This window comes from Neohortaea acidophila (genome assembly GCF_010093505.1).
Source record: "Neohortaea acidophila strain CBS 113389 unplaced genomic scaffold BDY17scaffold_10, whole genome shotgun sequence".
NCBI classification, from domain to species: domain Eukaryota; kingdom Fungi; phylum Ascomycota; class Dothideomycetes; order Mycosphaerellales; family Teratosphaeriaceae; genus Neohortaea; species Neohortaea acidophila.
The window spans coordinates 774,844-801,875 of record NW_022985519.1 but is presented as its reverse complement, the minus strand read 5'-3'; the positions used below and the strand labels follow the sequence as shown (position 1 = coordinate 801,875).

The following is a 27,032-nucleotide window of genomic DNA, read 5'->3' as shown; positions in this document are numbered from 1 at the left end:
GCATGGCCTCTGGCGTTGTGCTGACGTATGGGCAAGCATTCAACCCTGCGCGATGCTTTGGACTCATGACGGCGAGAGGCTACTGGCAATATCAGTGGGTCCATTGAGTTGCGCCGCTGTGCGCTGCTATGATCAATGGCTTCATTTATCACTTCCTCCCGCCCTACGTGAGAGGCAAGCTTTTCGTCGCTGCAAATCGAGAAGCACGTCCAGCCTGATTGCTCACTTCGCGAGAGCTTGAGTAAGGCACCACTCTTCCCTCACCAAAGCGTCACTCCGTGTCTGGGCCATTTTCACTTCACTGAGGCGTGGTACAGGTTCACCGGTCGAAGCGTTTGACTCAGCCTCACCTTCGTTCATGTGAAGTCCGCCAATCCATAAGAGCTTGCTGCCCGGTCCTTGCTCCCCTTCTCTACCTTCTTCCACCTCCCTTCATTAACGACCCCAACCACCTTTCTTCCATCTCTCACACCTCAACCAGAACACACCCACCTGGTTTCTTCTTCTTCCTCCATTGAACGCTCCCTTAGCCAGCAGATCCAGGCAATCAATAGGGCCGTACAGGTGTTGGGAGCTATCCACGTTGTGACACAGCTCATCCAAAATGGCGATTAGCGACGACATTCCAGGAGTCGACGTCGCCATTGTCGTTAATGGGAAGCCACTACAAGAGCACAAAGACTCCATACTGGTGGAAGAGGAGCGTACCGTCACTCGATATATTGAAGCTGTCTCTGGTCAAAGCTTCGAGGTTCGGATGACTACAAACAGGCAAACTCGATTCAAGGGCGATAGTTTGGCCTTTACAATCTTCATGGACGGCAAAGAAGCCGAGTCAGCCCTTATGTCTAAGGAAGCATGTCGCAGCAGACGTGCCGTCCGTACGATGAAAGGCGCAGAAATCGCTACCGGTTTTGTCAAAAAGTTCTTTTTCTCTGCTCTTGAGACCGGCAAGTAACTTCTCCAATAGGAAACTGCGTCCTACTTACTCGGTATCTAGCGGCTGATGGCAGGAAATTCAACGACGAGGGGGCAAAGTTAAGTGACCTGGGCCAAATTGTGATCGAAGTCAGCCATGTCAATTGTGTTGGTTCACCCAGCTCTGGCGATGGCTTCGACGGCGAGACGCAAGACATCGGCATACTCTCCGAAAAGGCGATCAAAGGTCAAACGCTTTCGCACAGCGTTGGGTAAGCCTTCCGTAATGCTCCCGAACTTGGAACGACGCTGATAACCCGCAGCTTGCGCGACGCAGTTCGTGATCGCAGTGTGACGTTTACATACCGAGAGACCGAAGATGTGCAAGGGATACCGGCCCCAGTTGCACGATTCGTGTTTCACTATCGTTCCAAAGGTGTGTGTCGTTTCATCGATGTGTAAGTACGCACTGTTGACAAAAGACAGCGGCCCTCAAGTCCATGATGATCATTCCACGCACTCCATCCCCACAGCCAGTGGAGAAACGTGACGCCTCCACGTACACTCCAGCCGACATCGAACAGCTCCGGAAGGAGCTAAGGGAGATGAAGGTCAGAATTACCATTGCGGTTTTCCCCGCTGTATCGAGACAACGCTGACGGGACGAGTAGGAAGCAAGAGACGCGGCAGTCAAGGTCAAACAAGAGCATGCTGACGACAACCCACGCCCTCGCAAGATCGCTCGTCCCCGTGCCGGCGACACGCAGCTCGAGCTTGACGATGATGGGGGTCTTCGTGAAAGTTCTACCGCTACGCTGCAAGCACCGGAGATCATCGTGCTCGACTGAGCGACTTCAAGCAAGAGAGGCGACCGGATTTTCACACTGGAATGGCATTCCACGAGATTCCTTCACGGCGAATGAGGGTGTGCAAGAAGACCTTGAGTGATGGGCATGAGAGGTTGATCGGTCGCGAGCATCTCCACGAGGAGGAACATGCTATCGAAGCGACTTCCCAAGACCGAACATACGTATTGAGTTCCGCCATGCGCTGCAACATGATTAGCATCAGATCAGGGGTGAGAGGAGGGACAGCGACTTACGCCTCGCACACATCCTCCACCCGCACACCTTTGATAGCAGCAATAGCATGAGCAACATGAGTGATAGCACAGGGTTCATTTCTCCCCTTGACCATGCACTCCGCGCTCCACTTCTCCTTCTTCAAGGCTTTCGGCAAAGGCGGAGCATCTTTCGTGAACTGCGAGCTTGCGTGGCTCGGCCGCATCTCGCACCAAGGCCCGTCCGTTTCGATCTGTAATCGTTCAAGCGGGATCTCCTTGACGACGGCAAGATTCTCCTCCGTCTTCATACTGCACCCATTGATTCCCACATCGAAGCCCAGGTCCACAATCCTCCGCATCTCCTCCATCGTTCCAGTGAAAGAATGCACAACTCCTCGTTTCGGCAATCGATCCAGCCGCTCCTTCAGTAACCTCTCGAAGTCATCCGCAGCCGCTCTGGAGTGCAGGAAAAGCGGCATATCAAGCTCGCAAGCCACATCCAGCTGTTTGGCGAAGTATATCAACTGCGTCTCCTTATCCGCTAACTGCAGACGATCGTAGTCCAGTCCGATCTCGCCAAAAGCCACAGCAGACCCTTCATCCCTCGACTCTTGCGCCAAGGTCTTCACCTCCGCAAGCAGTGCTTCCGGACCAGCAGGATGTTTCCCAAAAGACGTCGAGGAGCACGGATGGACTCCCACAGTAGCGTAGCAGAGCCCGGGGTATTCTTTCGCCAATGCGACTGCGCCTGCGCTTTCTTTCAGATCAGAGCCTGTGATCATCATCTTCCTTACGCCTGCTTTGCGTGCGCGCTCAATTATGTGTGGTAGGTCATCTTCATGTGCTCGTTTGCCGTGGTATACGCCGCGGAAGATGGGGTCGGAGAGGTTGATGCCGATCTACCTAGCCCTTGCTGTCAGTGGGCTGTCTGTCCTTCGTTCTTTGGACGGCAAGGAGACTGACGTCTGCATATCTTAGCGCTGGCCGGGAGCCATTGGTGACAGGGCCAGAGTCGCTGGCGGCTGGTTGGGACATTGTGTAGATGTATTTGGTCTTGTGTCGGAGTAGAGCTTGTGTATTATTCGTGGTGGGAAGTCTTCGAGCAACATGTAGTATGCGGCGACTCATATGTGAGTGCAGGCGGAGTATTTGAAGGGCAGGACGTGAGTCAACATTGGATGTCGGCGACCTGAACGAGGGATGCGGTCTACAAGTACGACTCGACTCAGATATGGAAAGCTGACTAAGCTGAAAGGGCTCCAAGTGAAGAGATGTTGGACACGAAGAACATTTTTGCGCTGGAGGCGTAGGCTACGGAAGCATGGCCAAGCAGCTCTTCTTCAGAGCGCATAGCCACATGACGTTTTGGAATAGGAGTAGTTCCGATGTCTCATGCTGGTTCCATCCACCTCTCGCTCTTCGACAGCGACCCATCTATGCGGTATCCTCAACGACAGCGGTCTGCAGACCCTTGGGGTTCTTGACGTTCACAGCCTGCACGTAGCTGTAGAGCTTCTCCTTCGCGCCCTCCTCGTCGTTACGCTTTCGCGATATCCGGACTCGCAGGCGGAACGGCACACCGCGGATGCCAGACTCCCACACCTTCTTGTTCAATTGGGGGTCGAGGCGGACGTCGGTGGTTCCCTGTGAAAGAGATTAGCATGACTCTGTGCGAGAAGCAGGTATGTAGAATGGATGAAACATACCATAGACTTGGTCGCAAACTCGCGGATCTCCTTGATGGCTCGCGGTGCCCGCTTCTTGAATTGCACGCCGTGGACCTAAGTCCCTGTTAGATTCTTATTCTTGTCTTCAGTCTTCCGCCCGATGCCGGCCATGTCGCACTCAAGCATTGGGAGCTCAAGACAACAGGCCCGCCATCCGTGGACTTCATCAAACTGAACGTACTCTCTTGTGCAGGTGGATGGTATATTCGCGCGCGACGACATCCTCGATGGCGCTTCGGCCTGCGCCGCTCTTGCCGGCGGGCTTCGACTTCGTTTTGCTCGACATTGTGGCGGTGTTGTGGTGGAGGTGAAAGTGGTCGATGCAGTCAAGATGGCGGATTGGCTCGAGGTGGATTTTCGAGTGCGGAACTCTTGGCGAAAATTCTGCTTATGTAAAGACGCGCTAGTGAAACTCTATCCCTCTCACATGTTTTCGCTGATGATGATTGCTTCTGGGTGACGCCTCATCCTCCTTTGTGTATCTTCAACCTCTCCTCCCGCTCATGTCCCATCTCCTCCGATGCGGCGAGCAGTCATCCAGAACCTGCGCACCTTTCGCCGGCCGACTCCGCGAAAAGGTGTGAAAGCGCTGCGCATCAACACTCCTCACAATGTCGCCTTCCAACGCTCGATAGCGTCCAAGAACACGCAAGCGAATCCCTCGTCCATGCGCTGGCCTCGACGACTGTCGATGCCCGCTGCTGTTGGTGTCGCGGCTGCAGCATCATATTACGCATACCAACGGACTGGGCAACCCGCGTTTCCCGCATCAGACGCCTCTGCTCAAGTTCAAAGCCGCGGACACGCCACCGCCGCTGCCACCGCCTATTCGGAATTCACGACTTCGCCGATAGGGGTGCATAGTTCGGATGTACCAGAAGCAGTCCGCAAAGCATTGATCGTTGAGCAAGGGCAACTCTTCACCGCGCAAATACCCGCGGGCCAGCCAATCAGCAAGGAGACGGACAGCTCTGGGCGCAAAGTTCTCGAGATGCTCACTCCGGAGCAAGCGACTGCCCGGCTGCGGACTAACGAAGAGAGCTACCTGGTAGGAAGAGGAGAAGGAGTCGTGCGATACGACGTAGTCCAGATACCCAGCAACAATCCCATCGAAGATGACCACGTTGAGAAGATTGTGGAAGTGCCAAATACCACCGCTGCGGCGACAGACGGCAAGACGAAGGCCGATTGGATGTTCTGGGGTGTGTTTGATGGACACGCAGGATGGACGACCTCGGCAAAGCTGCGGGAGACCTTAGTGTCATACGTGGCACGTGAATTGAACGTGACGTATAAAACGGCGCTCTCGGACCCTAAGCTGACCTTCCCATCGGCCGCGGCTGTTGATGCCGCCATCAAGAAGGGGTTCGTCACGCTTGATGATGAGATTACCCACGGTTCGGTGCAGAAAGTTCTCAAGGCACAGTCCAAGACTGTTGCGGCAGAGGTGCTCGCGCCAGCTCTATCAGGGTCCTGCGCCTTACTCAGCTTCTACGACAGCAGATCGCAGGAACTGCGAGTTGCTTGCACAGGTGACAGCAGGGCAGTGCTCGGCCGAAGAGGACGAAGCGGAAAGTGGACAGCTACGGCGCTGTCGGTCGATCAAACTGGAGGCACTCCTTCCGAGGATGCACGCCTACGTCGAGAACATCCTGACGAGCCATATGTCACCCTGAACGGACGGATCCTGGGCGGTCTCGAGCCTAGCCGAGCTTTTGGCGATGCTGTGTACAAGTGGTCCAAAGAGACGCAAGACAAGCTCAAGAACTCCTACTTCGGCCGCTCGCCATCAAAGTTCCTCAAGACTCCGCCATACGTGACAGCCGAGCCTATCATCACCACCACGAAGATCGAGCCGGCAAATGGAGACTTTGTGGTCATGGCGACTGATGGCTTGTGGGAGATGCTCACAAACGAAGAAGTCATTGGCCTCGTGGGCCAATGGCTCGAGAAGCAATCTTCGAACCAGAAGCTTGCTGGCAAACAAGGCAACAGCTGGCTCGGCTCCTGGTTCAGCAGTGCCCAGAAATCCGCTCTTCCCGTCGAACACCACTCAGAAGGCAGCGCAGGAGGCCAACGCGCTCCCATCCGCCAACAGCAGTGGGGTGTGCCCACGGGGCAGGAAGAGCGTTTCGTGTATGAGGACGAGAACGCGGCGACGCATCTCGTTCGCAATGCACTAGGCGGCAAAGACTCAGACATGGTATCTGCTTTGCTCACGCTGCCTTCGCCGTACTCTCGCCGCTATCGCGACGATCTGACGGTGCAGGTCATCTTTTTCGGCGAGGCGCAGGGGAACGGAAAGGTGGAGCTGAATAAAGAGGCCAGTGCTACTGCTAACGGATCAAATGGTGGCAATGGCGTGAAGGCGAAGTTGTAGAGTGGAGAGCGGGCTTGTTGCTCACATAGCGCTGGCGTTCTGGGGCTTGCTAGATGGTGAGGTGGTTGATCTAACGGTCTCATCCTAGAATCTGCATGATATTGAATCCCATATCACGATGTTCTTTCGCTCAATTTCTTCATCGTGATGTACATGTATTTTGTAAAGCGCGGCGGCAGTCGTAATAGCTGCACTCAAACTTCTCACATGTGACACCGCGCGCCCCGCGTCACTTTCCTCGCGTCTCCCGCAACTTCACCAACCGCACATGCTCAGACACATCCACGCAACCCACCGAGTGCGCCCACCCTGGACCAAATCCACCACACTCACGACCAGGCAATGCCCCACCAGATCCATCATGGCCGTCAATCCGTCCAAACGCCATAGCACCGACACCAAAGATCTCTCTCCTCCGCCTGTGAAGAGGAAATTGGCAGCAACAACGACCAACAAAGCGGTAGCCAATTTCTTCAAACCCGCGTCCGAAAAGCAGCCTGAGAAAACGACGTTTCACATTGTGCACGATACTGTGCTCGTTGGCAGACATGATTCCGCTCATACTTCCTCGCGGCCCAAACCTGTCAGGATCGCGGCGTTCGATTTCGACGATACGCTCATCGCAACTAAGTCGGGACTGAAGTTTGCGCGAGGCGAAGACGACTGGAAGTGGTGGCATGCGTCCGTACCTTCGCGGCTGAAGAAGTTGCATGAGGAAGGGTATGCGATTGTCGTCATCAGCAATCAGGGGGCGGTCAGCTTGCGCGCAGATGCGAAAACGCCGGTCGCGGGGCAGATGCGGAGTTTGAACAATTTCAAAGGGAAGATCAAGGCTGTTGCGCTGGCTTTGGATGTGCCGTTGAGTGTGTATGCTGCTACGGGGAAGGATGAGTTTCGGAAGCCGAGGGGAGGCTTGTGGGGGTTATTGAGGAGGGATTATGGGTTGGGCGGAGAGGGGGAGGTGGACGTTGAAGGGAGTTTCTTTGTGGGTGATGCGGGTGGGAGGGAGGAGGAAAAGGCTGCGGGGAGGAAGAAGGATCATTCTTGCTCGGATCGCGATTTTGCCGCGAATGTGGGCATTGCGTTCCACACGCCGGAGGAATTCTTTCTGGATGAAGCGCCAAAGCCGTTCGTCAGGACATTCGAGCCTGCGAAGTATCTGGACACCGTGCTTTCCGCACAAACGGAGACCTCGCCTCTTCTCTTTGTGAAGAAGAACGAGGTAGAAGTCGTTCTATTCTGCGGCAGTCCCGGCGCGGGCAAATCGACTTTCTACTGGCGCCGGCTGGAACCCTCGGGCTACGAACGAGTGAATCAAGACCTGCTCAAATCACGAGACAGGTGCATGAAGGTTGCGCGCGAGTTTCTAGCCGACGGCAAGGCGGTGGCCGTCGACAATACCAATGCCGATATCGAAACGAGAGCTGCGTGGATTGCGCTGGCGAGAGCGGCGAAAGTGCCGATTAGATTGGTGCTGTTCACGGCGAGCGCGAAGTTGTGTGAGCATAATGATGTTGTTCGGACTTTGGGTGGGGATGCGGTGAGTGCTCGGCAGTCTCTAGACTATGGGAAAATGAAGTGGGCAGAGCTGACGGAGGATGGTTATAGGTGAACCCCGAGAAACGACAGATGCTGCCCAAGATAGCCTTCACGGGGTTTGCGTCGCGGTATCGCGAGCCGAGGGTGGACGAGGGCTTCCAGGATATCACCAAAGTCGACTTTGAGGTAAAGTCCTATCAACACCCCACAGTTCTGCACGACTGGCTGACTACTGGCACCAAGTTCGAAGGAACAGACGAGGAGAAGCAGCAATGGAGGAAGTACTGGACATCATGATTCGAGGCTGTCGCGCAAAGGTCACCACAAGTACCATGCCCATCCCAGCCTCTCGCACCCGCTTCTAGAAAGGATGTGCCGGGGAACAACGGGCATGCATCAATTCCCGCTGCAAGCTTTACTCGCATTAGCCCCAGCCCAGGCGGCTCGGCTTGGGCTGCCGGTTGATTGTGTCGCCTCGCAAGCCTTCGGTGCGACTATTTCCGCCATTCGTCGAACAATGGGCGCGCTTGCTGTGTCTCCGCACGTTCTAGACAGGCTGTCAACCCCCGCGAATGCAACGTCGCTTGTGCTCCATCACACTGTCAGATCCACCCCATTCCCCACAGAACGAGTGCAAAGAATGGGAAGTAAGTTGAGGCTAAAAAAGTGCAAAGCCGACCGTTGCCAACGGCGGTTGATCTACGGGCACTTTTACCCCACAGGGCTCGTTTCAGATGCACCCCTGCTCCCGGCGAATCGAGTCCGTGGAAGTTGCCGGACTGGGACGCTCTCTGCGCGGGAGTATCGATTTCGGGGAGGTGGAGGCCGCTCCAGCGATCATTGATTCTGGGGTTTGCTTCCTCGTTCGGCTTTATGCTTTGCTGGGGTAGAAGAGGGTTAAGTTACCCGGACGAATGTCCTGGTTGCGAAGGGAAGTTGACAAATTCCTGACCGACGCTGCGATGCCCAATCCTTTCGCAGTCCATCCCACCCCCGCAAAATGGAGACGGACTCAGTGTGAAACGGGTGTAGAAACGGGGTAGAAACGGGTGTAAGGTTGTACGGGCACAGACCGATGTGGTCGTGGCTTCGATCGTCGCCGTCTTTTTGTGTACACATGGCTGCTTGCATGTGTCCGCCTTGCTATGCCTGATTTGCTCCCAAGGACCGGGGATGATGATGATGCTGCTGATTGCTGCTGTTTATATCTGGGCGGGTGTTACGCAACACGAAGTCAGAAACAATGTGATTTATCCTACTCGTCGCAATGATGCGACGGAACGCGTGTTACCGACGTGCGAAAGACGTTGTCGTTTTTGCAAGGCATGGAGCCAAGCGGTTTGCCGGCTGGAACATCACTGCTCACCCTTCCACATTGTAGAAACACGAGTTGCCGGTGACGGGTTACAAATCATCGCCCTCTGCGTTTCGCAACACGGTCCTCTTCTTGCGAGTCAGGTCAAGGCGAGAGCAAGCTCCAAGATCACACACTAACTGCCTCGGGCAAGAGGGAACAAGGTTTCGGTGCGGGTGGAGACGAAGATTCGGTGCCTGCCTTGCCCCGGTGGGTGTTCCCTTGCCTGCCGAGCAGCGGGAAGCTTGGAAGCTTCGGACAGAAAACGCCATTGCGGAAAAAGCGCGACGGCAGGTGGAGCTGGGCGGCCTCTTGACCGCGGCTCACGTTTTTCCCCCAGTCCAGTCCACTTCTTCCACCACTTTTTCCCATCCGCGTCGCATTGCCCGTCTGCTTCCCTCTCCTCCTCCCAACCTCCAATGCTGCGCTGGGTTCTGCGTCTGCCGCCTCCCACCGTCCTCCCAGTCATTGCGCGCCACGCTGTCTCACCCACGCAGGCCCGGTCGGTGGTGCCAGCACATCGCGCCTGCTGAGCTTGCGACACCCGTCGCCCAAGCTTTGGTGGCGCGCGCGCCTCTCTGCAGCCCCGTTTGATACCGGTCGCGCACCCTGACATCACACGACACCTGCCAAACCACGTCGCGCCCAACATCCTGCGCGTCTGCCTTCGCCTCTTCATCATCTTCTTCACATCACCACCGCCCAACCTTCACCATGGCTGCGCTCTCGTAGTCCACCGGCGCGCGCATGGATCCCGAATCGCATCTACCTGATCGCTGTCGCATCGCGGCGCTGCCATCACCAGACGAAAAATCTTTCACCTTTCCTCTCCCCGCGCATGTCGCCAGCACCATGGCCGACTCCCAATCCACACCCAGCCATTCTCGCGACTCTTCCGCTGGATCGCCGCTCATCCCCGGCTCGCCTCGGTTCTCCGCCTCTTCATCGCGGAGCCATACCCGCTGGCCAAGCTCGTCCTCCTCTCTCGCAACCAACCCCGACTCGCCTGTGAACGTCGCGAAGTCCCCGCTGCACGACTTGGTGGAGGAGCCGTCTGAACGCGATGACGAGCTGGATTTGTCATGGGAAGCTGAAGTGCTAGAGCGACCGCTTTGTTTATGTTAGTTGACCTTGCACTTCTTGCCCTTCATGACGTCTTCAATGCTAATGAGCGACCCCAGGCGACTCCGTCTTTTGTGAGCATCAGCAAATCCGCTCGGTGCCCGGCACCCGCAAAACCTCATTATCGCTCTCCCGCGGCACCGGAGACGAAAGCAAGTCGACTTCCTCCGACAAGCGCCTCAGCTCCGAGAGCCCCGATGAGGACAATCTCCATATACCCTCCCGGCTAAGTCGACGCTTTGCATCTGTATCACGACGTTGGCGTGCGCGAAGCCTCAGCAAGCCCCTCTTGGACACCGGCATCCGCAGTGCGCCGTTGAGTCGCACTTCTTCTTACAAACAGTTGTCGCTGAAGCAGTTCATCTCCACGGGAGCGGACTCGGGGCTGGGAAGCATTGCGTGCGCATCTCCAACGACAATGTATCCGGAATGCTTTAGCCCCTTGGAAACTCCCTCTGCCGCAGGCGACAATACTCCTTCCGCACACGAGGAACCCACGGATGCAAATCAACCCCCCTTCCAGGAGATCGAACGCACGCGAACTCCTCTACTTCCCCCTCTACCCTCCGAGCAGTACCAAACGCGCGATGGCGAGCGATCCCCCCTCTACCCTCCCCTCTCCGCCGGCCTCACCGCGTCCGAGTCCATCTTCAGCTCGCCCATGTCGAGCCCCACCTCGCCCAACTTCTGGTCCCCCGCCCTCTCCACCATGCCCTCCTCCGTCTCCCTACGCGCCCGCTTCTCGCACAACAACACGCGCTCCATCGAGGAATTCCCACCCCTCAGCATCTCCGGCGAACTCGACCACTGGGCGCTGCACCTCGGCCACGCAAACTTCCACATCCTCCCCGAACCCTATCTCCCGCACCCCTCAGCCTCGTCAGACACCACCCCGCCAACAGCAATCTGCAAACGCCTGCTCGAAGACTGGGAAAGCGCGCGCATCGAATTCCTGCGCCACGCCTCCCGCGTCGCCGAACACCACGGCCCGACGTCCCGCATCTACGACCTCACCTGCGCCAAATGGAAGGAAGTCGACGCGCAATGGCGCGCAAACTTCGACCTCGCGCGCGCCGGCCTCGATCCGGCCTCCTCGGCATCCACCGATGCCGGCGACACCTCCGATCTCCGCCCCCTGCCTGAATTACAACCATGTCTGCACATGCCTTCCCTACCGCAGGACCCGGAGAACCCGGCGAAATTCCCCGCTGTGGAGGAGGGGGAGATTGTAGGGCCGATGGTGCAGCATGCGCGGGTCGAGGCTGCGCTGCCTGCGACGGGGATGGCGGGCGCGCTGTCGAGACGGCCTACGCTGCTGCGCCTCTTGACTGATGCTGCTTCTTTGCTGAGGAGGGGTTGAGTGTGTATTTTTGATTTTATGAGTGAGCGACTTTAGAGATGTTACCTTATGACGAGCGTGAGAGTCTAGGCGTATACAAGGAAAAAAGGGGAAGGGACGGGAATGGAATCTCGGGAGATACGAAGAATATACGATATGATGACGCTATTGTGGAATGGACGGTCCAAAATAGAGGTAGTTTAGGAGATGTGTGTGAGGGGAATATGTCACGACGGCCGAACAATGGAGAAACGTCCTATGAACAGAACGCGTCTTCGTCTTTCAACGTACACGTCATTCAAAAGACGAACGTAACGCTTCCAGAAACATACAATCACAGATCCGCCCCTTGACTCCCTCTATCCAAGCCTATCCCATGTAAGACATATAACTCCGCATCCGATCATCCAATTCCAAGTTATTACAACAATTACAGCACCAACAAAATACTAAACCCCAGCGCACCCACCAGCACCGCCGCAAGCGAAACGCGCATACTGGCAGACGCCAGCGACGCGGACGTCTTGCCGCAGCACGAGTCGTAGTTGTAGGCGACGCCGTTGGCGCGCGCGGCGACCTCGAAGACGGAGCCTGGGTGCGGGATGCCGTAGTTGTAGTAGTCTACTAGTAGGAAGTTGGGGGGGTGGTCCCACATTTCTGGTGTTGCTGGTTGGTTAGTGGGGGAAGGGTTTTGAGGGGATGGGTTGGGGGGATGGTGTGACTTACGGGTGCAGTTTAAGCGCGTGGCTTCGAGTTGGCTGAATTGGTCAAAGGCGCCGTTGGTGATGTTTATATCTGCTGTGTTGGGGATGAGGATTTGCGCGTGGCCGTCTGTTTCGCCGATGAGGGCGGACAGGTCGATGGGGGTGTTGAGGTTGTGGTTCGCGAGGTACATGAGTTTGTTCTTTGCGTCGGCGTGCGAGAGCCCCGGGGGTCGTTGCTGGGTGCAGGGGAAACTGCGGTTCGTGGGGCTGAAGGGCGTCTCCCACATGTGCGAGAATTCGTCGAGGATGTAGGGGACGGCGGTTTGGTTGGCATTGTAGTCCATGTACATGACGACGCGCTTGCCGGTGAGGATCATTTCGCCGAGCGTGGGCCAGTCGTCGCGGTATTGGGGTTCGTGCTTGGGGACGTAGAGGTAGGGCAGGATGCCGGAGGCCTCGATGGCGGGCACGTACTTTTCGACGTTGACGAAGTCGGAGTTGACGACGAGCCAGGAGAGGACTTCGTAGGGGTTGTCTTTGAGCCAGTCGACGACGGTGGCGAGCTCCGCCTCCCACAGCCCGACGTCGAGGAGTTTGCAGGTGGTGTGGCAGTTGTAGATGGAGCCGTTGACGTAGTGCGTCTCGCCTTGCACCATGCGGATGCCGTCGTCGAGCTGGGTGCGCAGGGGCAGGGCTTGGTTGCTGCCGGCATTGTTGGGGACTACAAAGGCGGAGTTGTGGGCGCAGACATAGGTGATGTTGCTGTACGAGCGGTCGCAGAACTCGGTCCAGCCATTGCACTTGACGGTGTTGGAGGGACCAGCGGCGCTGGTGGTGGCGGTGCCGGTGGAGCGATGGCTGGAACCGTGAAGGGTGGTGCGGCTGGGCTTGGTGGTGGATTTGGAGGAGGAGCCGGTTGCGGTTGCGTTGGAGGGGGAGTTGGAAGAGACGATGATGATGCTGCTGGCGTTGTTTGTGTTGAGAGTGGTGGGGAGTGCGGAGGAGAGGGTGGGATAGGTGTACTGCGAGCCGGTGAAGGCGGAGGCAGAGTAGGTGGAGAGGGTGCTGATGGTGCCGGTGTAGGAGATAGAGGAGGTGTCGGCGGCCGTCACACTGGCGATGGTGGTGGCAAGCAGGAGGAGGATGGAGGGGGGGAGCGTGGTCAGCTTGCGCGGCCACGAGGAGACCATGCTGGCGGTAGTGTGATGGTTAGTGCCCTAGCCAGTCTACTCCAAGGGAAACAAGAAAAAAGCCAGGATGGAGGAGAGAAGAGGTAGGAGACGCGGCGCGGAAGGAATATGAGTGCGCGCCGCAGCAGCCGACGGGGTGAGGTCTGGCTGTTTTGGACGATTGCCGGCGGATTATTTCCATCAAGCCACCGGATGGAAAAGAGCGCGGCAGTGACGTCGTGAGGGCGACGCGCGCAAAACTCGGAGCCGCGCATGCATGTGAAAGCTTTCGTCCGTTCCCGTCTTTCGCCACCCGAGATCCCATCAACAGGCGAGGAGGTGTGCTGAAGTTGGGTTCTTCGGGGTGAGGGAAGGAGGACGGGGCAACTATGCTGTGTCCTACTTTCCCATTCTCTTGCTCATTCAGCAATGATACAGCAGCAGATTCAATCCAGTGCTGTTATACATGGCTACTTTATTTATGCACCGGCAATCATTGGAAAGGGAAATCCGCCAACGCACGTGCAGCTTGGCGTGGCTTGGTGGATCCGAGAGCCGAATCCATTCTCTGCCGAACCTTTTTTTCCCCCGTTGCGTTTGGTTGTGACGTCTTCGCTGCACCAAACTTCAGCCACGCAAGCCCACGTTAAGATACGCGCAGCCGCGACACGCAGCCTCGACGTTTCTCTTCCTCTACACTTGGGTCAATCGCTTTAATGAGGTAGTGTCGTCGCTGCTTACTCCATCTATTCCTACTCCTACATTCTCACCTTGCCATCCTCGTCGCCAGCATCTTCTGCCACCACCTCCACCACCTACCACTCACATTCTACGCACAGCAACTACCGACAACATGTTCGGCCGACGAAAACGCACCACCACCCCTCCCTACGACGAGGCCTTCGCCACCAAATCCGAGCTCCACCGCGCAACTCGCCCACGCATGACCTGGTCCCTCCTCACCTCCCTCTTCCTCCTCATCACCGTCGTCTTCCTCATCCTCGTCGAAGTCGGCGACACCGCCGTCGGCTCCATCCGCAGCAAAATCTACTTCATCAACCTCAACCTCACCAACATCGTCCCCGTCAGCATCCCCGATGCCACCCTCATCAACTCCATCGCCCAGACGCTGGGCTTGCACGACTTCTACACCGTTGGCCTGTGGGGCTATTGCGAGGGCTACAATGGCGTGGGCACCACCACTTGCTCCAAGCCGCAGACGCTGTATTGGTTCAACCCGGTGTCCATCATCTCCAATCAACTGATTGCCGGCGCGTCCAGTATGTCCATCCTCTCATGTGCCGACCCCAGTGCACACTAACGCGCATGCCAGTCGCCCTGCCCCTCGAAATCAACAACATCCTCAAGCTGATCCGCATCGTCTCCCACTGGATGTTCGGCCTCTTCCTCTCCGGCGCCTGCCTGAGCTTCGTCATGATCTTCATCGTCCCCCTGTCCGTCTACAGCCGATGGGCCTCTCTCCCCATCACCATCTTCACCTTCCTCGCCGCCCTGTTGACCACGGTGGGATCCGTCATCGCCACCGTGCTGTTTGTAAGACTTCCCCTCCCACCCCTCGAAACCCAACATGGACCCCTTCACTAATGCAAATTAGATCATCATGCGCGATGTCATTACCGCCCAAACCACCCTCAACATCAAGGCCACCATTGGCATCCAGATGTTCGCATGTAAGTGACGCTCTCCCCCAACACGTCGAAGCCATGCCTTCAATATCGCTAACGCCCTTCACAGACATGTGGATAGCAGCCGGCGCCTCCATCATCGCCTTCGTCATCCAACTCGGCATGTGCTGCTGCTGTGCCTCCCGCCGCGACGTGCGAACCGGCAGGAAGCGCGGCAGCATGCGCGCCTGGCGCAAGCGCAACTCCGCCATGCGCGAGAAGCCGACCGAGGAGACCATGACGCCTCCCCTCAACGGCGAAGCATGAAGCATGATACATTAATGGTTACCAGTCTTTGACAGCGTTTTGGCTACCGGTGTTTCTTCCTCTCTCTCTGATAGCGTTCGATTTGGGAATGATTTTCGACGATTTACTGTACTCCCGTTTCATTCTGTGTCACACATTCCCATCCCTTGTGCGACGTGCTGCCTGGCCTTCTGCCTGGGTTTTGGGCTTGGCGCGGATGGCAGCCTTGTTCTATTCTTTCCATTGTCTATGTATTAGTCGCTACATCTCTTCTAAAATCAATTCGTCTATCCATCCGTTCATATCGTTCCATCTACTGCTTCTCCCGTCTTGACAAAAAAAATACACATTTGCTTCTCAATATCCATCACGACAATCCCTCCAACAACACATCCCTAGGCATAAAATGGACACCGCCCCGTTCCCCGAAAACGAAAAACTCATCCTCGACCTCAGCAACTCCATGCTCACCCACCTCACCACAACCCCCTTCTCCTGCAGCGGCCGCGTGCCCATCCCCGCTTCCCAACCCGTACAACTCCGCTTCAAAGGCTGCGGTGAGAGCCTGCTCGTCCCTCTATCCGTCGAGTCGGAGGAACAGCAGCGCCTTTTCGAGGCTTTGCTGAATTCCATGGTTCCTGCTTCTTTTGGGCGCGGGACGGAGGAGGTGTTTGATGAGAAGTATCGCCGGGCGTTGAAACTTGATGTCGCGGATTTCTTGACGAGTTTTTGTCCGTATAAGGCGGGGATTGTGGATGTTGTGAGGCGGATGTTGGTGCCTGGCGATGGGAAGGGGGAGGCGAGGACGGTGAGTTGACTTCCTTCCACCTCTTGATTTGCGCGTGTTGATGCGATGTTACAGATCAGAGCGGGACTCTACAAGCTTAATGTGAACAGTGGGCCTGGGGGGATGTTCAAGGCGCATGTCGATACGCCGCGGTCGGAGGAGCAGGTTGCTTCGCTGGTGGTGTGTTTGCCGGTGGCGCATGAGGGTTCGTATGGCTTGCACCGTCTGATGAGGGAGAGTGAGATTGCTGATGAAGTGTGGCGTGTAGGAGGGCAGTTGGCTGTTCGGCATGCTGGGCGTGAACTGCTGTACGATTGGTCGCAGTCGCACGGCGTATCGTCGAAGGAGGAGGACGAAGAGATGGCCGAGCAGTCCAGCACTTCCTCTCCCTCAGCCATCTACTGGGCGGCCTTCTACTCCGATTGCACCCACGAAGTCCTCCCCGTCACCTCCGGCCACCGCGTAACACTGACCTACAACCTGTACGCCAGGACCAGATTCCAACCAAACACAACCCAACAGCCCAGCATCCAGCCTCCTCCCAAACAACCATCCCAACTCGACGGCACCCAACTCCTCTTCAGCCGCGATCTGGCCTCCGCGCTGGCGAACGAACGCTTCTTACCCAAAGGCCACGTGCTCGCCATCAGCCTGACGCACGCGTACGCCCACACCTCCAAGCATTTGGATCTCATCCCTGCACGGCTCAAGGGCGGCGATCTATACCTGTACGCTGCGTGCGCGGCGCTGGGGCTGAGGAGTGAGTCGCTGCCTCATCCCCCCTGCCTTTTCTTGCAAAAGTTTGTGGCTAACACCACCCGTCTAACCCCGCAGCCTTCTTCCGCCCCGTAATCGAATGCGACCCCGACGACGGTGAGGGCATGCACAGGCCCTTCAAAGTCGTCGGCACGAAGTTCGAACACATGAACACACCACACGTCCTCAACAAGCGGTTCCCAGAAGACGCGGTCGCGGTTGCCTGGCCCGGCACCGTTTTAGACAAATGTAAAGTCACGTGGCTTGCGCCGGTGAGTAGAGGCAGTAAGTGGGAGGCGGCGTTTGGGTATGCGGTTGTGAGTTTTACTTTTTATGCTCCTGGTGTTGGGTGTCTGGGTGTCTGCTGATGTGGGTCGTAGTATGGCAATGAGCCTGGCGCGGCGGAGACGATGTACTCGGCCGCGGCGATGTTTGTCGTTGTTCCGCCTTGGGCGCAGAGGGTTGGGAAGAAGACTGGACCAGAGAAGCTGGAGTTGTACCCTTTGATCAGGAAGGATGAGAAGTGCGTTTGTCCTCCGGGGGAGTTTGATAGTGATGATGAGATCGGGTGGTGATGGTCTGGCATTTTTGGTGGGATCATCTCAGAGGGGATCATTAAGGGGAGAATGGTCATTTTTCGGTTTTCGGTTCCTCTTCGCACTACACTGTTCTACATCTCCAACATGGGCATGTATCTATTTTTCCAAATGAGAGTGGAGTAGAGGCTATGGAGTAGGGAGTTGGGCGCCACAGCCTCGCAGATGAAATCCTGCCTCAGGCCATCAGCAACGTCACATCTCTATCGATAAGTAAGATCGCAAGAAAGTTGCCCTCACAAACCAACAACCCTCCCATCCTTCCCACAACCCACCATCCTCCCCTTCATCCTTGCCTTCTCCTCCTTCAGGCGCAGAACAATCATGCCCTCCCCCCTCCTCATAGCCTTCACCCTCCAATTCCTCATCCTCGCCATCAACACCCTCGGCAAGCAGACGTTCAACGACACGCTCTGGCGCCTCTACACCCTCGTCTTCTCCACCACCTCGAACCCCGACACGCAAGACCTGTCGAAGCAGAAGCGCGAAGTGCTGCGCCTGCAGCGCGAACTGAACGCTACCTCGGCACAAGATGAGTTTGCCAAATGGGCGAAGCTGAGACGGCAGCATGATAAGGCGAAGGAGAAGTATGAGGCGCAGGGTTCGTAACCATACCCCCACATATACAGTGGCAGAGCGAGGGACTAACGTTCAATAATTACCCAGCCCAAGCACAACAATCCGCGCGCCAAACTTTCGACCGCATCGCCTCCGCCTTACGCTTCCTGGGAACGCAAGGCCTGAATTTCGGGTGCAATTTCTACTTCGGCAAGCAGGCGATGTTCTGGTTGCCGTCGGGCTGGTTTCCGTATCCGGTTGAGTGGGTGCTTTCGTTTCCGCGCGCGCCGTTGGGGGCCGTGAGTATTAATGTTTGGGGGATTGCGTGTGCGAGTGTTATTGGGTTGCTGAAGGAGGGGGTTGTGGGGGTTTGGGGATTGAGGAGTGCGGAGGGCAAGCAGGGGGCGGTAAAGGTTCCGGCTGGGGCTGGAACTGGAGTGAAGGGGGAGGGGGAGGGGATGAGGGAGAAGAAGGAGTTATAGATGTGGCATCAGTTGAGGGTGGAGAATGGATGGACACATTGCATGACACCATGCTCCGGTTCATTCGAATGTACGCTACAGCAGCGTTCCGCTATGGACTCACCATGGCTTTCGGTCATTTCCAAGCCTACAAGCGCTACACAGCAGTCCCAGGATTGGTCTGAGCCGGCCGCAACATACACGTTATCGTGTCTTCCGGTGTTAGATTCCACCTCTCCCTGTCTAGAGGAAGGTCGCGGACGGCTTGAAAGCCCATCCGCTCGTACAGAGGTCGGCCCATTCTGCTGGCCTCCAGATAGGCAGGTATGCCCAGCTTGTCAGCCTGCTCGAGGCCCCACGCCAAGTGCATCGTTCCCGCTCCACGCCGGAAACCCTCGCGACGAGTGAAGAGCATCTGCAACTTCACATGCGCCTGCTCCCCGACAATCTCCTGCTGCGCAACCTTGAACCGGCCGAAAAAGTCTTCCATAAACGCCTCGTTGGCGCCGGGAGGCACGCCGCGAGCCTTTTGCTTCTCCCCCTCGGCCTGGATCTCCTCGGGCGTGCGCTTCCGGGGGTGGATTTTCCACAGCGCGACGCTCAGGATCTGGTTCATCGGGTCGTCGGCCGGGAGGCTGGGATCGACGACCTTCATGAAGCGCGTCTTGCTGTCCGGTTCGTGCATGTCGGCGATTGCGCCGGCGACGGAGTGCGCGCGGCCGGCGTCGGTTACGCCGTTGAGCCATAAGTTGCGGCCGAAGATGCTGTCGACATCGGCTGCTTCGACGATGCGATAGAAGCTGGTCACGTCTTTGTCTTCCAGTGGCAGGAGTTGGAGGGCCATTTTGGTGCCGCCTTGTAATATGTGTTAAGCAACCAAAGCGAAGTTCGTGACTGGAGGGTGGATTTGTTCAGCTCGGCCGAGCAGGGGTCTCACTAAATCTTCGTAATCAACGCTTCTTGCGCCATGACATGAACACCTCCTTGACCAACTCCACGGCTGGGCCGTGTGGACTAGTCAATCATTCGCCAGGTGGGGGTTTGAACCGGAAAAGTTGAAACGGTAGTTGTTATCATCAAAGGAGAGGGAACAGGGATGTCGATATGGAAGGATAGAGTTTCGGGGGGTGACGCACTGCCTGCCTGAGGCACGAAGCTAGTTGCTCTTGGAGACTGCGTGCTTGGCTTTGGTGTTGCCTGGATGCCTGCTGCGAATCACCACTCATCACCCTCACCATCCTTCGTGTCTTCATTCGCCTCATCATCTGCCCTGTCAATACCATCCTGCCCCTGTCTGACCATCGAAGCAGAGTAGAGCACAGCCCTGCGCAGCGCAAAGCATATCCGCGGCAAGTGCCAAGCGGCCGCCGATCGGGAAAGTCAGTCTCAACGCCTTCTTTTTGCGCCGCCCGCTTTCCCTCCCTGAATTCCGCCTGCACTGGCCAAACACCTACCCGTCTGCCTCACCACCCACCTCCCCTTCATCCATTCATCCATCCCACCCGCCTTCCCCCATCTTCACACACCACCACACCCCTCCTCCGACCATCCCTCTCCTTCGCCGCGGCACTCCATACCCTCTTTTTCCGCGAAACAGTCGTTGACGGGTTGCGCAGATGGCGGAGATCCGTCGCAAGTTGGTCATTGTTGGTGATGGTGCGTGCGGAAAGACGTGTCTGCTCATGTGAGTTTGCCCTCCCCGCCCTCCTGTGTGCCTCCTCCGGTACTGACTGACGTGTGCAGCGTCTTCTCCAAGGGCACTTTCCCCGAGGTTCGTACTCGTCATCCACCCTCCCCCACGCCCCCTAATCGCCGCATTCATGCACCGTCTCCGATAAGCCCAGCAGCGGCATACACCCCCTCCACAAATGCAAACGAAGCATCACAACTGTCCCGCACGCACTGACGTGAGCGATCCCCACAGGTCTACGTGCCCACCGTCTTCGAGAACTACGTTGCCGATGTCGAGGTGGATGGCAAACACGTGGAACTAGCGTTGTGGGATACGGCGGGCCAGGAAGACTACGACCGACTGCGACCCCTGTCCTACCCCGACTCGCACGTCATCCTCATCTGCTTCGCCGTCGACTCCCCCGACTCCCTCGACAATGTGCAAGAGAAGGTAGGCAGATGCTCACGTGCTTGTTGAAGACACCCCGCGCTAATTCAACTTCCCTCCCCTCGCAGTGGATCTCGGAGGTTCTGCATTTCTGCCAGGGCCTGCCCATTATCCTTGTCGGATGCAAGAAGGACTTGAGATACGATGCCAAGACGATGGAGGAGCTGCACAAGACGTCGCAGAAGCCGGTGACCCCTGAGCAGGTATGCTGCGGTGTTGTATCTCTACGTGACATCCTCCGCTAACACTCTTCCCTCCAGGCCGAAGACGTGCGCAAGAAGATTGGCGCGCAGAAATACCTGGAATGCTCGGCCAAGACCAATGACGGGGTGAGGGAGGTGTTTGAGCACGCGACGCGCGCCGCCCTGCTCACCAGGGCATCAAAGAGCGGGAGGAAAAAGTTCTGCATGATCTTGTAAACGAAGACATGCACCGCACTCCCCTGCCCAACCGTGTTGCAACGAGCAAGGCGGTGACGAACTCTGGTAATGAGTGGAAGTGGCCGATGCGAGCGGCACAGGGGTAAAGTGATGACGGAGAATCGGTCGGTCTCTATCTTTCCGTGACTGGAGTAGCACTGAATCTGGGGTTTGATTGCTGTCTTTTTTCTCGATGGGATTACCTTCTTTCAAGATTGCCTGTTTTACTCGTGGTGCTGAGGGGCTTTGCTTGTGTCGAGAGGGGCATGTCTTTTGATGATGATTATGTGGATGGGAGGGGGCGAGACGTGCAAGCAATCAGACAGGCAGACAGTCAGACACGAAGTGCATGCATGGAATTGTTTTCTTTATTATATTCGAGTAGCATACACCGCTGCGAGTCGATGTCGAGTAGCCTGCCAGCCTTAAATTTGCATCTGTCGCTGTATACAGCACGTGCTCGCAACGCTGCCGGACTGATGGCGACGAGGAGATGGTGGGTAGCTTGCACCATCGAGAACTCATGAATGATGAGTGAGATATGACAACATCCATCGCGTCGTCGATCCTCACATCTCATTCCATCCCATTACATCACCCTCGGACATATCGGCGTCGGCGCGGTGGTGGACGGAACGCGAACATTTTGCTGGCTAGTCTAGAAGCTTCAGCCTAGCTTTTCGCCGCCCGCCGGCCAGCCCGCGTTGCCCGCTTCCACCGCTGACCACTCGACCTCACCTCGTTCATTCTTTCTTTGTTCTCCGCACCACCGACAACCCACTCATCCACAACCACGGAAATCCGCATTGCATCATCCAGTCGCAGTCGTAACCAGAGTTCTCATCGGCCCTGACCGACCCCGCCGCACACAGCTACCTACGCCATACTCGATATTCGAGGCCGACTGGAGGCAGAGGGAGAGACAGCCCTTCACGTGCCACACTACCAGGACCCCGTACTCTTCGCTCCTCGACTCTGGTTCCTTTCCTTCACCCCCCCCTTCCATCGCTCGCCGCTCTTATTCCCCCATCTCTTCTACCCCACCCCCCAACCGCCAACATGGACCTGCAGTCGTTCATCTCGATCACTGGCAGCCCGCTCTCCAAATGCTCGCGCCGGTGATCCCGTCTACCCCGCGGTCCTCGTGAAGTGGGTGCGTGAATGCTGTCGCCACGCGCTATCACTGTCGCAACGAGCACACCCGGCTAATGCTTTCTAGGCGTGCAGCGAATTCGCTCCGCAGCCAGTTTCGCTCCGCTGCTGCTGTTGCTGCTACTATTAAAGCGCGCGCCCCTCCGCTGCTCTCCTTGGTTTCTCCCCCGTTTTCTCCTCTGCAAAGTTCAAATTATCATCGGACTTTTGCACCACAACCTTCTTGCAAAGGCATATTTGGCGTGCGTCTCGACGACGACGAATATTGTACTTGCGGTATCTTCAACTCCACTCACCCTCCGACATGTCTCGCGACCAAGTTGTCATTGCTACGCTTGAAAGCACCTCGACTCCTGTCAAGCAGACGCAAAGCGTCTTGAGCGTCGTCTCTACCAACGCGGGCGCCGTCTTGTGCGATGCAAATGCCGACATCACCCACCTCCACCACCACACCGACCTGCGCGTCATGGACAAAGTCGATGCAGGTGAGCAGTCTCGACTCCTTAACCTACTGACAAACTGCTAATACTCACTCCAGTCGACCCTCCGTCTTCCGAGCCACCGTCTCCCCCCTCCACCGGATCAACCACCCCAAGAGTGACGATCGGCCCCTGCCCCTCCCGTCTGCAACCTCTCCTCCCACCATTCAACTACGGCACCGTCGACGTCCACACCATCTACCGCAGCTCGTTCCCTCAAGACCGAAATCTCGATTTCTTGCAGACGCTCAAGATCCGCAGCATCCTGTAAGTCTCCCAGACGCCCCGTTAACTAAGCCCAATCCACTAACAACCACCAGCACCCTAGTCGACACCGACCCATCTCCCGCTCTGCAAACCTGGATCAAGACCAACCAAATCACCCACGTCAAAATCCACCTCGCAACAAACAAGCACGGCGCCGTCAACATCACCCCGGATACCCTCAGCCAAGCCCTGCTTTTCGTCATGAACCGCGCCAACCACCCGCTCCACATCCACTGCAACCAAGGCAAGCACCGCACCGGCTGCCTCGTCGCCTGCCTGCGCAAAATCCAAGGCGTCCCGCTGCCCGACATCCTTGCGGAGTACCACGCCTACGCCTGGCCCAAGTCGCGCGACGGCGACGTCAAGCTCATCACCGCCTTCGATCCCGCGAGCGTGTACGAGTACGCGGTGCGCACGGGCTACCTGCGCGACCTCGCGAATCTCAGCGTGTGGCCTGGTTTGCGGGCGGAGCGGCTAGGTGACGTGGACGCCCTGGCTGCGGCTTTGATGTACGGGATTGTACGCAACGACTCGGCCGTTGATGTCGAGATGGCCGCTGTGTCGTCGACGTGTGGTGAAGCGGGGGATATGGAGATGGAGGAGGTGTTTGGCGAGCCCACGCAGCTGGATGACATGTTTGGGGTGGAGATGGAGATGGAGATGGAGGGACAGGTGGGCGCCGTGACTGCCGGGCCCGATGGTTCTCGCGCGAGGATCGTCGTGTGAGGCGATGCTTATGAACGGGAATATGGACGACGACTATACCAACACGTGACGACTTTTTAGCGGAGGCGCGCGGGGTTCTTGGAAGGGCTGGCTGGGTCTGCGTGGGCTGTATTGTTATCCATCGCGCATGCCACTGCAGGCACATTACCCGCGCTCATGTCTAGCTATGCGCATGTCTATTACAAAAACGTTATCACCAATCACATTATAAATTCTCCGCTCCGGCTCCCGTCTTTCTGCCTCCTCCTCCTCCACCACCACCACCGCCACCTCCACCCGTCGTCGCCGTGGCCTTCGTAGTCGTCGTAGCACTCGTACTCGTACTCACTCCACCACCAGGAGGAAGTCGAATCCCCATCGCCGCTCTCCTTCTCGCAGCCTCCTCCCCACCATCCCCACCACCAACTTTCCCGGACGCCGCTGGCGCAACCCGCACCTCATCCACCCTCCCCTTCACCAGACTAATCCCCGGCACGATCCACGCGCCACAACTGCACCGCTGCCCCTGCCACGCGTACTTGCCTACGTTCGCGCCGCACTTTGGGTTCGGGCATTCGAGGCGGCCGCTGAGGTGGCCTTGTTGGAGGGTGGGGCGCATCCAGCTTAGGGGGTCGAGGTAGTGGTGGGCGCAGGCGGGGTTGCTTGTGCTTGTGTTGTTGGAGTTGAGGGTGCTGATGGGGTTTGTGGATGGGTCCTGGGATTGTTGCTGTTCTTTGGGCGTGTGGGGGAGGATGTAGGTTGATGTTGCTAGGGTTCGTCTTGGGGAGTGACATGGTGGGTTAATATGAGAAGGTCAAAGGAGAAGGGGTCTGCTCACCTGCACTTCCTACACCGCAACTCAAACCCCGGCGTCCGACTCATCGCATCATCATCGTCATCACGCTCATCATCATCTGCCTCATGCTCATCCTCGAAGCGAATCTTGTCGGCCTCGGGCGCCAAACCACAAGCCTACATGCCCACGCAACCGCCAGTTTTCAGCGACTGCCGCTTCTTCCGCACGAAAAATTCCATTCGACGTACCCGGCTCAGCTCCATCTCGCGCTCAAACAGCCACTTCTGGTAGAGGGGCGAGGTGCCCAGCGGCTTGTGCGGGCCGATGGAGTGGTAGAGTTGCAGCTGCTTCCAGAAGCCATCGTTGGGCTCGGCGAAGGGGCGTGCTTCGCGCAACTTGGCGAGCGCGGCGTCGGGGGTGAGGTTGTAGTGGTACATTAGATAGGCGCAGATGACTGTTGCCGAGCGGGATTTGCCCATTGCGCTGGAGGGGGAGAAGTTAGGGGGGAGTACTTGATGCTGCGGACATGGTCGAGGTTAGGAGGCATGGAGTACGGACCAGTGGACGAGCACGCCTCCGCCGGCATCCAGACCGCTTTGAATAAATTGAATGCAGTCGGGGAAGTGCTCGAGCAGGTTCTCGTCGTCTACATCGTCTACTGCAATGGTCTTGTGGACGTAGTCTTTGAACTGGTCCTGGTCGACGGGCAGGTTCAGGACGGTCAGCATGTGCGTGATGTGGTTTTCCTGCAGCGATTCTGTGCGTCGGACGGTGAAGAGACTGGATGGGAGCGGTCAGTGTGGGCTTTGCAGGTGAGGGGTGAAGAGGGGGCTAATCTACCCTCCGATGAACAGCTGCAGCTCCCCCGGGACTTTGTCGAGGATCGGCATGGTTATTTATTATTGCTGAAGCATGGAGGAGTTGGACGGGTTCGTCGAGAGGCCTTTTCCCATACCGCGAGTTCCGTTCGATGTAACATGAGCCGAGGGATTTGACAAAAGTCGGTGTATCAGGATCGCAGATGTCAAAAGTCTTGGCAGCCTGAAACGAAGCGATACGTCCTACATTGCGGCCTTCCCCCTTGTCCCAACAGCCTTATACTTCATATATCATGACCTTAATTGTAGAGGTAGAGCATTATATTACAAGCACCTGGAGCGAGCACGATAGACGCACACGAGTCACATCGGCGCCATGCTACTCCCAATCTCCGACAACATGTCCATCGGATTTAAGCCTTAACCGCGAAGGCTGTAGACTTAAACTACACGGCAATGGAGGTACTCAAGCAGCTCAACCAAGCAAGACTCATTCAGGCACCCAATCGCTCTACTTCACCGAATAGCACAGCAGCAACACAACCCCGACAATGTCCAACCACATCCACAACATCGCCATAGTCGGCGCCGGCGGCCGCTCAGGCACCCACATCGTCTCCGCCCTCGTCTCGCACCCCCGATACAACAACAACGACTCCCCCAACGCAATCCGTCTCACAGCCCTCACCCGACCCAGCAGCGCCAACGCCCTGCCCCCAGGCCTCCACAAAATCAAACAGATCGACTACACCTCCCACTCCTCCCTCGTCTCCGCTTTGACAGGCCAGGAAGTGCTAATCATCACTCTGAACCAAGCCTCCGCTCCCGATGCGCAAAAGCGACTAGTCGACGCCGCGGCCGAGGCGGGCGTGACGTTCATCATCCCTAATGAGTGGGGTTACGACTATGGGAACGAAGTTCTGGCTCGAGAGACAGGGTTGGGCGCGAGATGGGGCGGGGCGAGGGCGTACATCGAGGAGGTGAGTGAGAGGGTGTGTGGAGGGAAGATGAAGTGGATTGGCGTTGCTTGTGGATGTGAGTAGCCTCTCCTTTCCTCCAACTTTACATTCGTCCTTCCAGCATTCTAATGACATGCTTGCCACCAGTCTGGTACGAATTCTCCCTCGCCGGCTCCCCAGCGCGCTACGGCTTCGACCTCCCCGCCCGTACCCTCACCCTCTTCGACGCCGGCGACACGAAAATCCACACCTCCACTTTGGAGCAGGTGGGCCGCGGCGTCGCTGCTCTACTCTCCTTGCCTATCCACGCACCACCGACACAAAACACTACCAACGGCAGCAAGCCCGGATATCTAGAAGCATACGCCAACACCTCCATCTCGATAGCTTCCTTCCACTTGTCGCAGAGAGATATGCTCGCTTCCATTCTGCGGGTGACGCACGACTCGGTGGATGACTGGAATCTCACGCAAGAAAGCAGTGCGGAGCGGTATGCGCGCGCCGCTAAGAAATGGGAAACGGAGGAGAAGAATCCCGTGGATTGGATCACGATGATGTACACGCGCATCTTCTTCCCCGATGGCAGTGGAGATCTCGGCCAAGAGTCATTGATGAACGACGTGCTGGGGCTACCAGCGGAAGACCTTGACGAGGCTACGAGGAGAGCGGTGGAGATGGCGAGGACGGAGTAAGGCGGTAAGCACGCCTCAATGATAATGTATTGCGAATAGACAAACTTTTCCCGTTCGGATTGTACCGCTCGTCGACGATTGATTACCCTTTCGCCCCGAAGAATCATCGCGCTCCTCGCCTGCCGACGCACACGCGCGTGACGAGGTACCAGTAGAGAATGCTATATCCACACGGAAAGAAAGTAAAGTTCAGCGCTCGCCACAAAGAACAAAGATCGGACA

The 27,032-nt window shown here is 57.0% G+C and overlaps 15 protein-coding genes across 15 annotated transcripts; 10 read left to right on the top strand and 5 right to left on the bottom strand.

The window, feature by feature from the left end:
• The first annotated feature begins 375 nt into the window (after positions 1-375).
• BDY17DRAFT_33815 (uncharacterized protein) lies at positions 376-1,891 on the top strand. Its single transcript, XM_033737958.1, has 5 exons — positions 376-950; positions 1,001-1,190; positions 1,242-1,354; positions 1,405-1,529; positions 1,590-1,891. Exons 1-5 carry the CDS (start codon positions 605-607, stop codon positions 1,764-1,766), a joined length of 951 nt encoding a protein of 316 aa, XP_033586762.1. The 5' UTR covers positions 376-604; the 3' UTR covers positions 1,767-1,891.
• A 25-nt stretch (positions 1,892-1,916) lies between these two features.
• Positions 1,917-3,016, bottom strand: BDY17DRAFT_318697 (uncharacterized protein; the record flags this gene model as incomplete). The annotated part of the gene is made up of 3 exons (XM_033736215.1): positions 1,917-1,968; positions 2,021-2,880; positions 2,945-3,016. The coding sequence occupies 3 exons, from the start codon at positions 3,014-3,016 to the stop codon at positions 1,917-1,919; spliced, it is 984 nt and encodes a 327-aa protein (XP_033586761.1).
• A 223-nt stretch (positions 3,017-3,239) lies between these two features.
• BDY17DRAFT_303398 (ribosomal protein L31e-domain-containing protein) lies at positions 3,240-4,029 on the bottom strand. Its single transcript, XM_033734570.1, has 3 exons — positions 3,890-4,029; positions 3,688-3,762; positions 3,240-3,625 (listed from the first exon to the last, which is right to left on the bottom strand). Exons 1-3 carry the CDS (start codon positions 3,992-3,994, stop codon positions 3,416-3,418), a joined length of 390 nt encoding a protein of 129 aa, XP_033586760.1. The 5' UTR covers positions 3,995-4,029; the 3' UTR covers positions 3,240-3,415.
• Positions 4,030-4,169: 140 nt separating this feature from the next.
• On the top strand, positions 4,170-6,280 carry BDY17DRAFT_303395 (phosphatase 2C-like domain-containing protein). The gene has a single exon (XM_033734569.1). It carries the CDS (start codon positions 4,229-4,231, stop codon positions 6,086-6,088), a length of 1,860 nt encoding a protein of 619 aa, XP_033586759.1. The 5' UTR covers positions 4,170-4,228; the 3' UTR covers positions 6,089-6,280.
• Positions 6,281-6,449: 169 nt separating this feature from the next.
• BDY17DRAFT_255958 (polynucleotide kinase 3 phosphatase-domain-containing protein) lies at positions 6,450-7,924 on the top strand (the record flags this gene model as incomplete). Its single annotated transcript, XM_033731571.1, has 2 exons — positions 6,450-7,628; positions 7,697-7,924. The coding sequence occupies 2 exons, from the start codon at positions 6,450-6,452 to the stop codon at positions 7,922-7,924; spliced, it is 1,407 nt and encodes a 468-aa protein (XP_033586758.1).
• Positions 7,925-9,621: 1,697 nt separating this feature from the next.
• On the top strand, positions 9,622-11,668 carry BDY17DRAFT_33717 (uncharacterized protein). The gene is made up of 2 exons (XM_033737949.1): positions 9,622-10,101; positions 10,163-11,668. The coding sequence occupies exons 1-2, from the start codon at positions 9,729-9,731 to the stop codon at positions 11,461-11,463; spliced, it is 1,674 nt and encodes a 557-aa protein (XP_033586757.1). The 5' UTR covers positions 9,622-9,728; the 3' UTR covers positions 11,464-11,668.
• On the bottom strand, positions 11,668-13,509 carry BDY17DRAFT_33707 (PLC-like phosphodiesterase). The gene is made up of 2 exons (XM_033737948.1): positions 12,169-13,509; positions 11,668-12,099 (listed from the first exon to the last, which is right to left on the bottom strand). Exons 1-2 carry the CDS (start codon positions 13,334-13,336, stop codon positions 11,873-11,875), a joined length of 1,395 nt encoding a protein of 464 aa, XP_033586756.1. The 5' UTR covers positions 13,337-13,509; the 3' UTR covers positions 11,668-11,872.
• A 426-nt stretch (positions 13,510-13,935) lies between these two features.
• Positions 13,936-15,544, top strand: BDY17DRAFT_303385 (SUR7/PalI family-domain-containing protein). The gene is made up of 4 exons (XM_033734568.1): positions 13,936-14,595; positions 14,649-14,869; positions 14,931-15,006; positions 15,071-15,544. Exons 1-4 carry the CDS (start codon positions 14,169-14,171, stop codon positions 15,265-15,267), a joined length of 921 nt encoding a protein of 306 aa, XP_033586755.1. The 5' UTR covers positions 13,936-14,168; the 3' UTR covers positions 15,268-15,544.
• BDY17DRAFT_303381 (uncharacterized protein) lies at positions 15,542-17,478 on the top strand. Its single transcript, XM_033734567.1, has 4 exons — positions 15,542-16,054; positions 16,109-16,238; positions 16,302-16,793; positions 16,868-17,478. Exons 1-4 carry the CDS (start codon positions 15,653-15,655, stop codon positions 17,155-17,157), a joined length of 1,314 nt encoding a protein of 437 aa, XP_033586754.1. The 5' UTR covers positions 15,542-15,652; the 3' UTR covers positions 17,158-17,478.
• Positions 17,479-17,709: 231 nt separating this feature from the next.
• BDY17DRAFT_256081 (CHD5-like protein-domain-containing protein) lies at positions 17,710-18,425 on the top strand (the record flags this gene model as incomplete). The annotated part of the gene is made up of 2 exons (XM_033731579.1): positions 17,710-17,986; positions 18,058-18,425. The coding sequence occupies 2 exons, from the start codon at positions 17,710-17,712 to the stop codon at positions 18,423-18,425; spliced, it is 645 nt and encodes a 214-aa protein (XP_033586753.1).
• A 136-nt stretch (positions 18,426-18,561) lies between these two features.
• Positions 18,562-18,894, bottom strand: BDY17DRAFT_256402 (uncharacterized protein; the record flags this gene model as incomplete). The annotated part of the gene is made up of 1 exon (XM_033731598.1): positions 18,562-18,894. One exon carries the CDS (start codon positions 18,892-18,894, stop codon positions 18,562-18,564), a length of 333 nt encoding a protein of 110 aa, XP_033586752.1.
• Positions 18,895-19,785: 891 nt separating this feature from the next.
• BDY17DRAFT_303378 (GTP-binding protein rhoA) lies at positions 19,786-21,303 on the top strand. The gene is made up of 5 exons (XM_033734566.1): positions 19,786-20,088; positions 20,148-20,175; positions 20,329-20,526; positions 20,592-20,726; positions 20,784-21,303. Exons 1-5 carry the CDS (start codon positions 20,021-20,023, stop codon positions 20,940-20,942), a joined length of 588 nt encoding a protein of 195 aa, XP_033586751.1. The 5' UTR covers positions 19,786-20,020; the 3' UTR covers positions 20,943-21,303.
• Positions 21,304-22,667: 1,364 nt separating this feature from the next.
• On the top strand, positions 22,668-23,254 carry BDY17DRAFT_233261 (protein-tyrosine phosphatase; the record flags this gene model as incomplete). The annotated part of the gene is made up of 2 exons (XM_033730253.1): positions 22,668-22,840; positions 22,894-23,254. Coding segments are annotated over 2 exons (534 nt in total), but the record flags the coding sequence as incomplete, so codon positions are not given.
• Positions 23,255-23,755: 501 nt separating this feature from the next.
• On the bottom strand, positions 23,756-25,303 carry BDY17DRAFT_303374 (protein-tyrosine phosphatase-like protein). The gene is made up of 5 exons (XM_033734565.1): positions 25,182-25,303; positions 24,900-25,121; positions 24,590-24,824; positions 24,384-24,517; positions 23,756-24,324 (listed from the first exon to the last, which is right to left on the bottom strand). The coding sequence occupies exons 1-5, from the start codon at positions 25,229-25,231 to the stop codon at positions 23,772-23,774; spliced, it is 1,194 nt and encodes a 397-aa protein (XP_033586749.1). The 5' UTR covers positions 25,232-25,303; the 3' UTR covers positions 23,756-23,771.
• A 118-nt stretch (positions 25,304-25,421) lies between these two features.
• BDY17DRAFT_303371 (putative oxidoreductase CipA) lies at positions 25,422-26,815 on the top strand. The gene is made up of 2 exons (XM_033734564.1): positions 25,422-26,194; positions 26,266-26,815. Exons 1-2 carry the CDS (start codon positions 25,711-25,713, stop codon positions 26,808-26,810), a joined length of 1,029 nt encoding a protein of 342 aa, XP_033586748.1. The 5' UTR covers positions 25,422-25,710; the 3' UTR covers positions 26,811-26,815.
• The last annotated feature ends 217 nt before the right edge of the window (positions 26,816-27,032 follow it).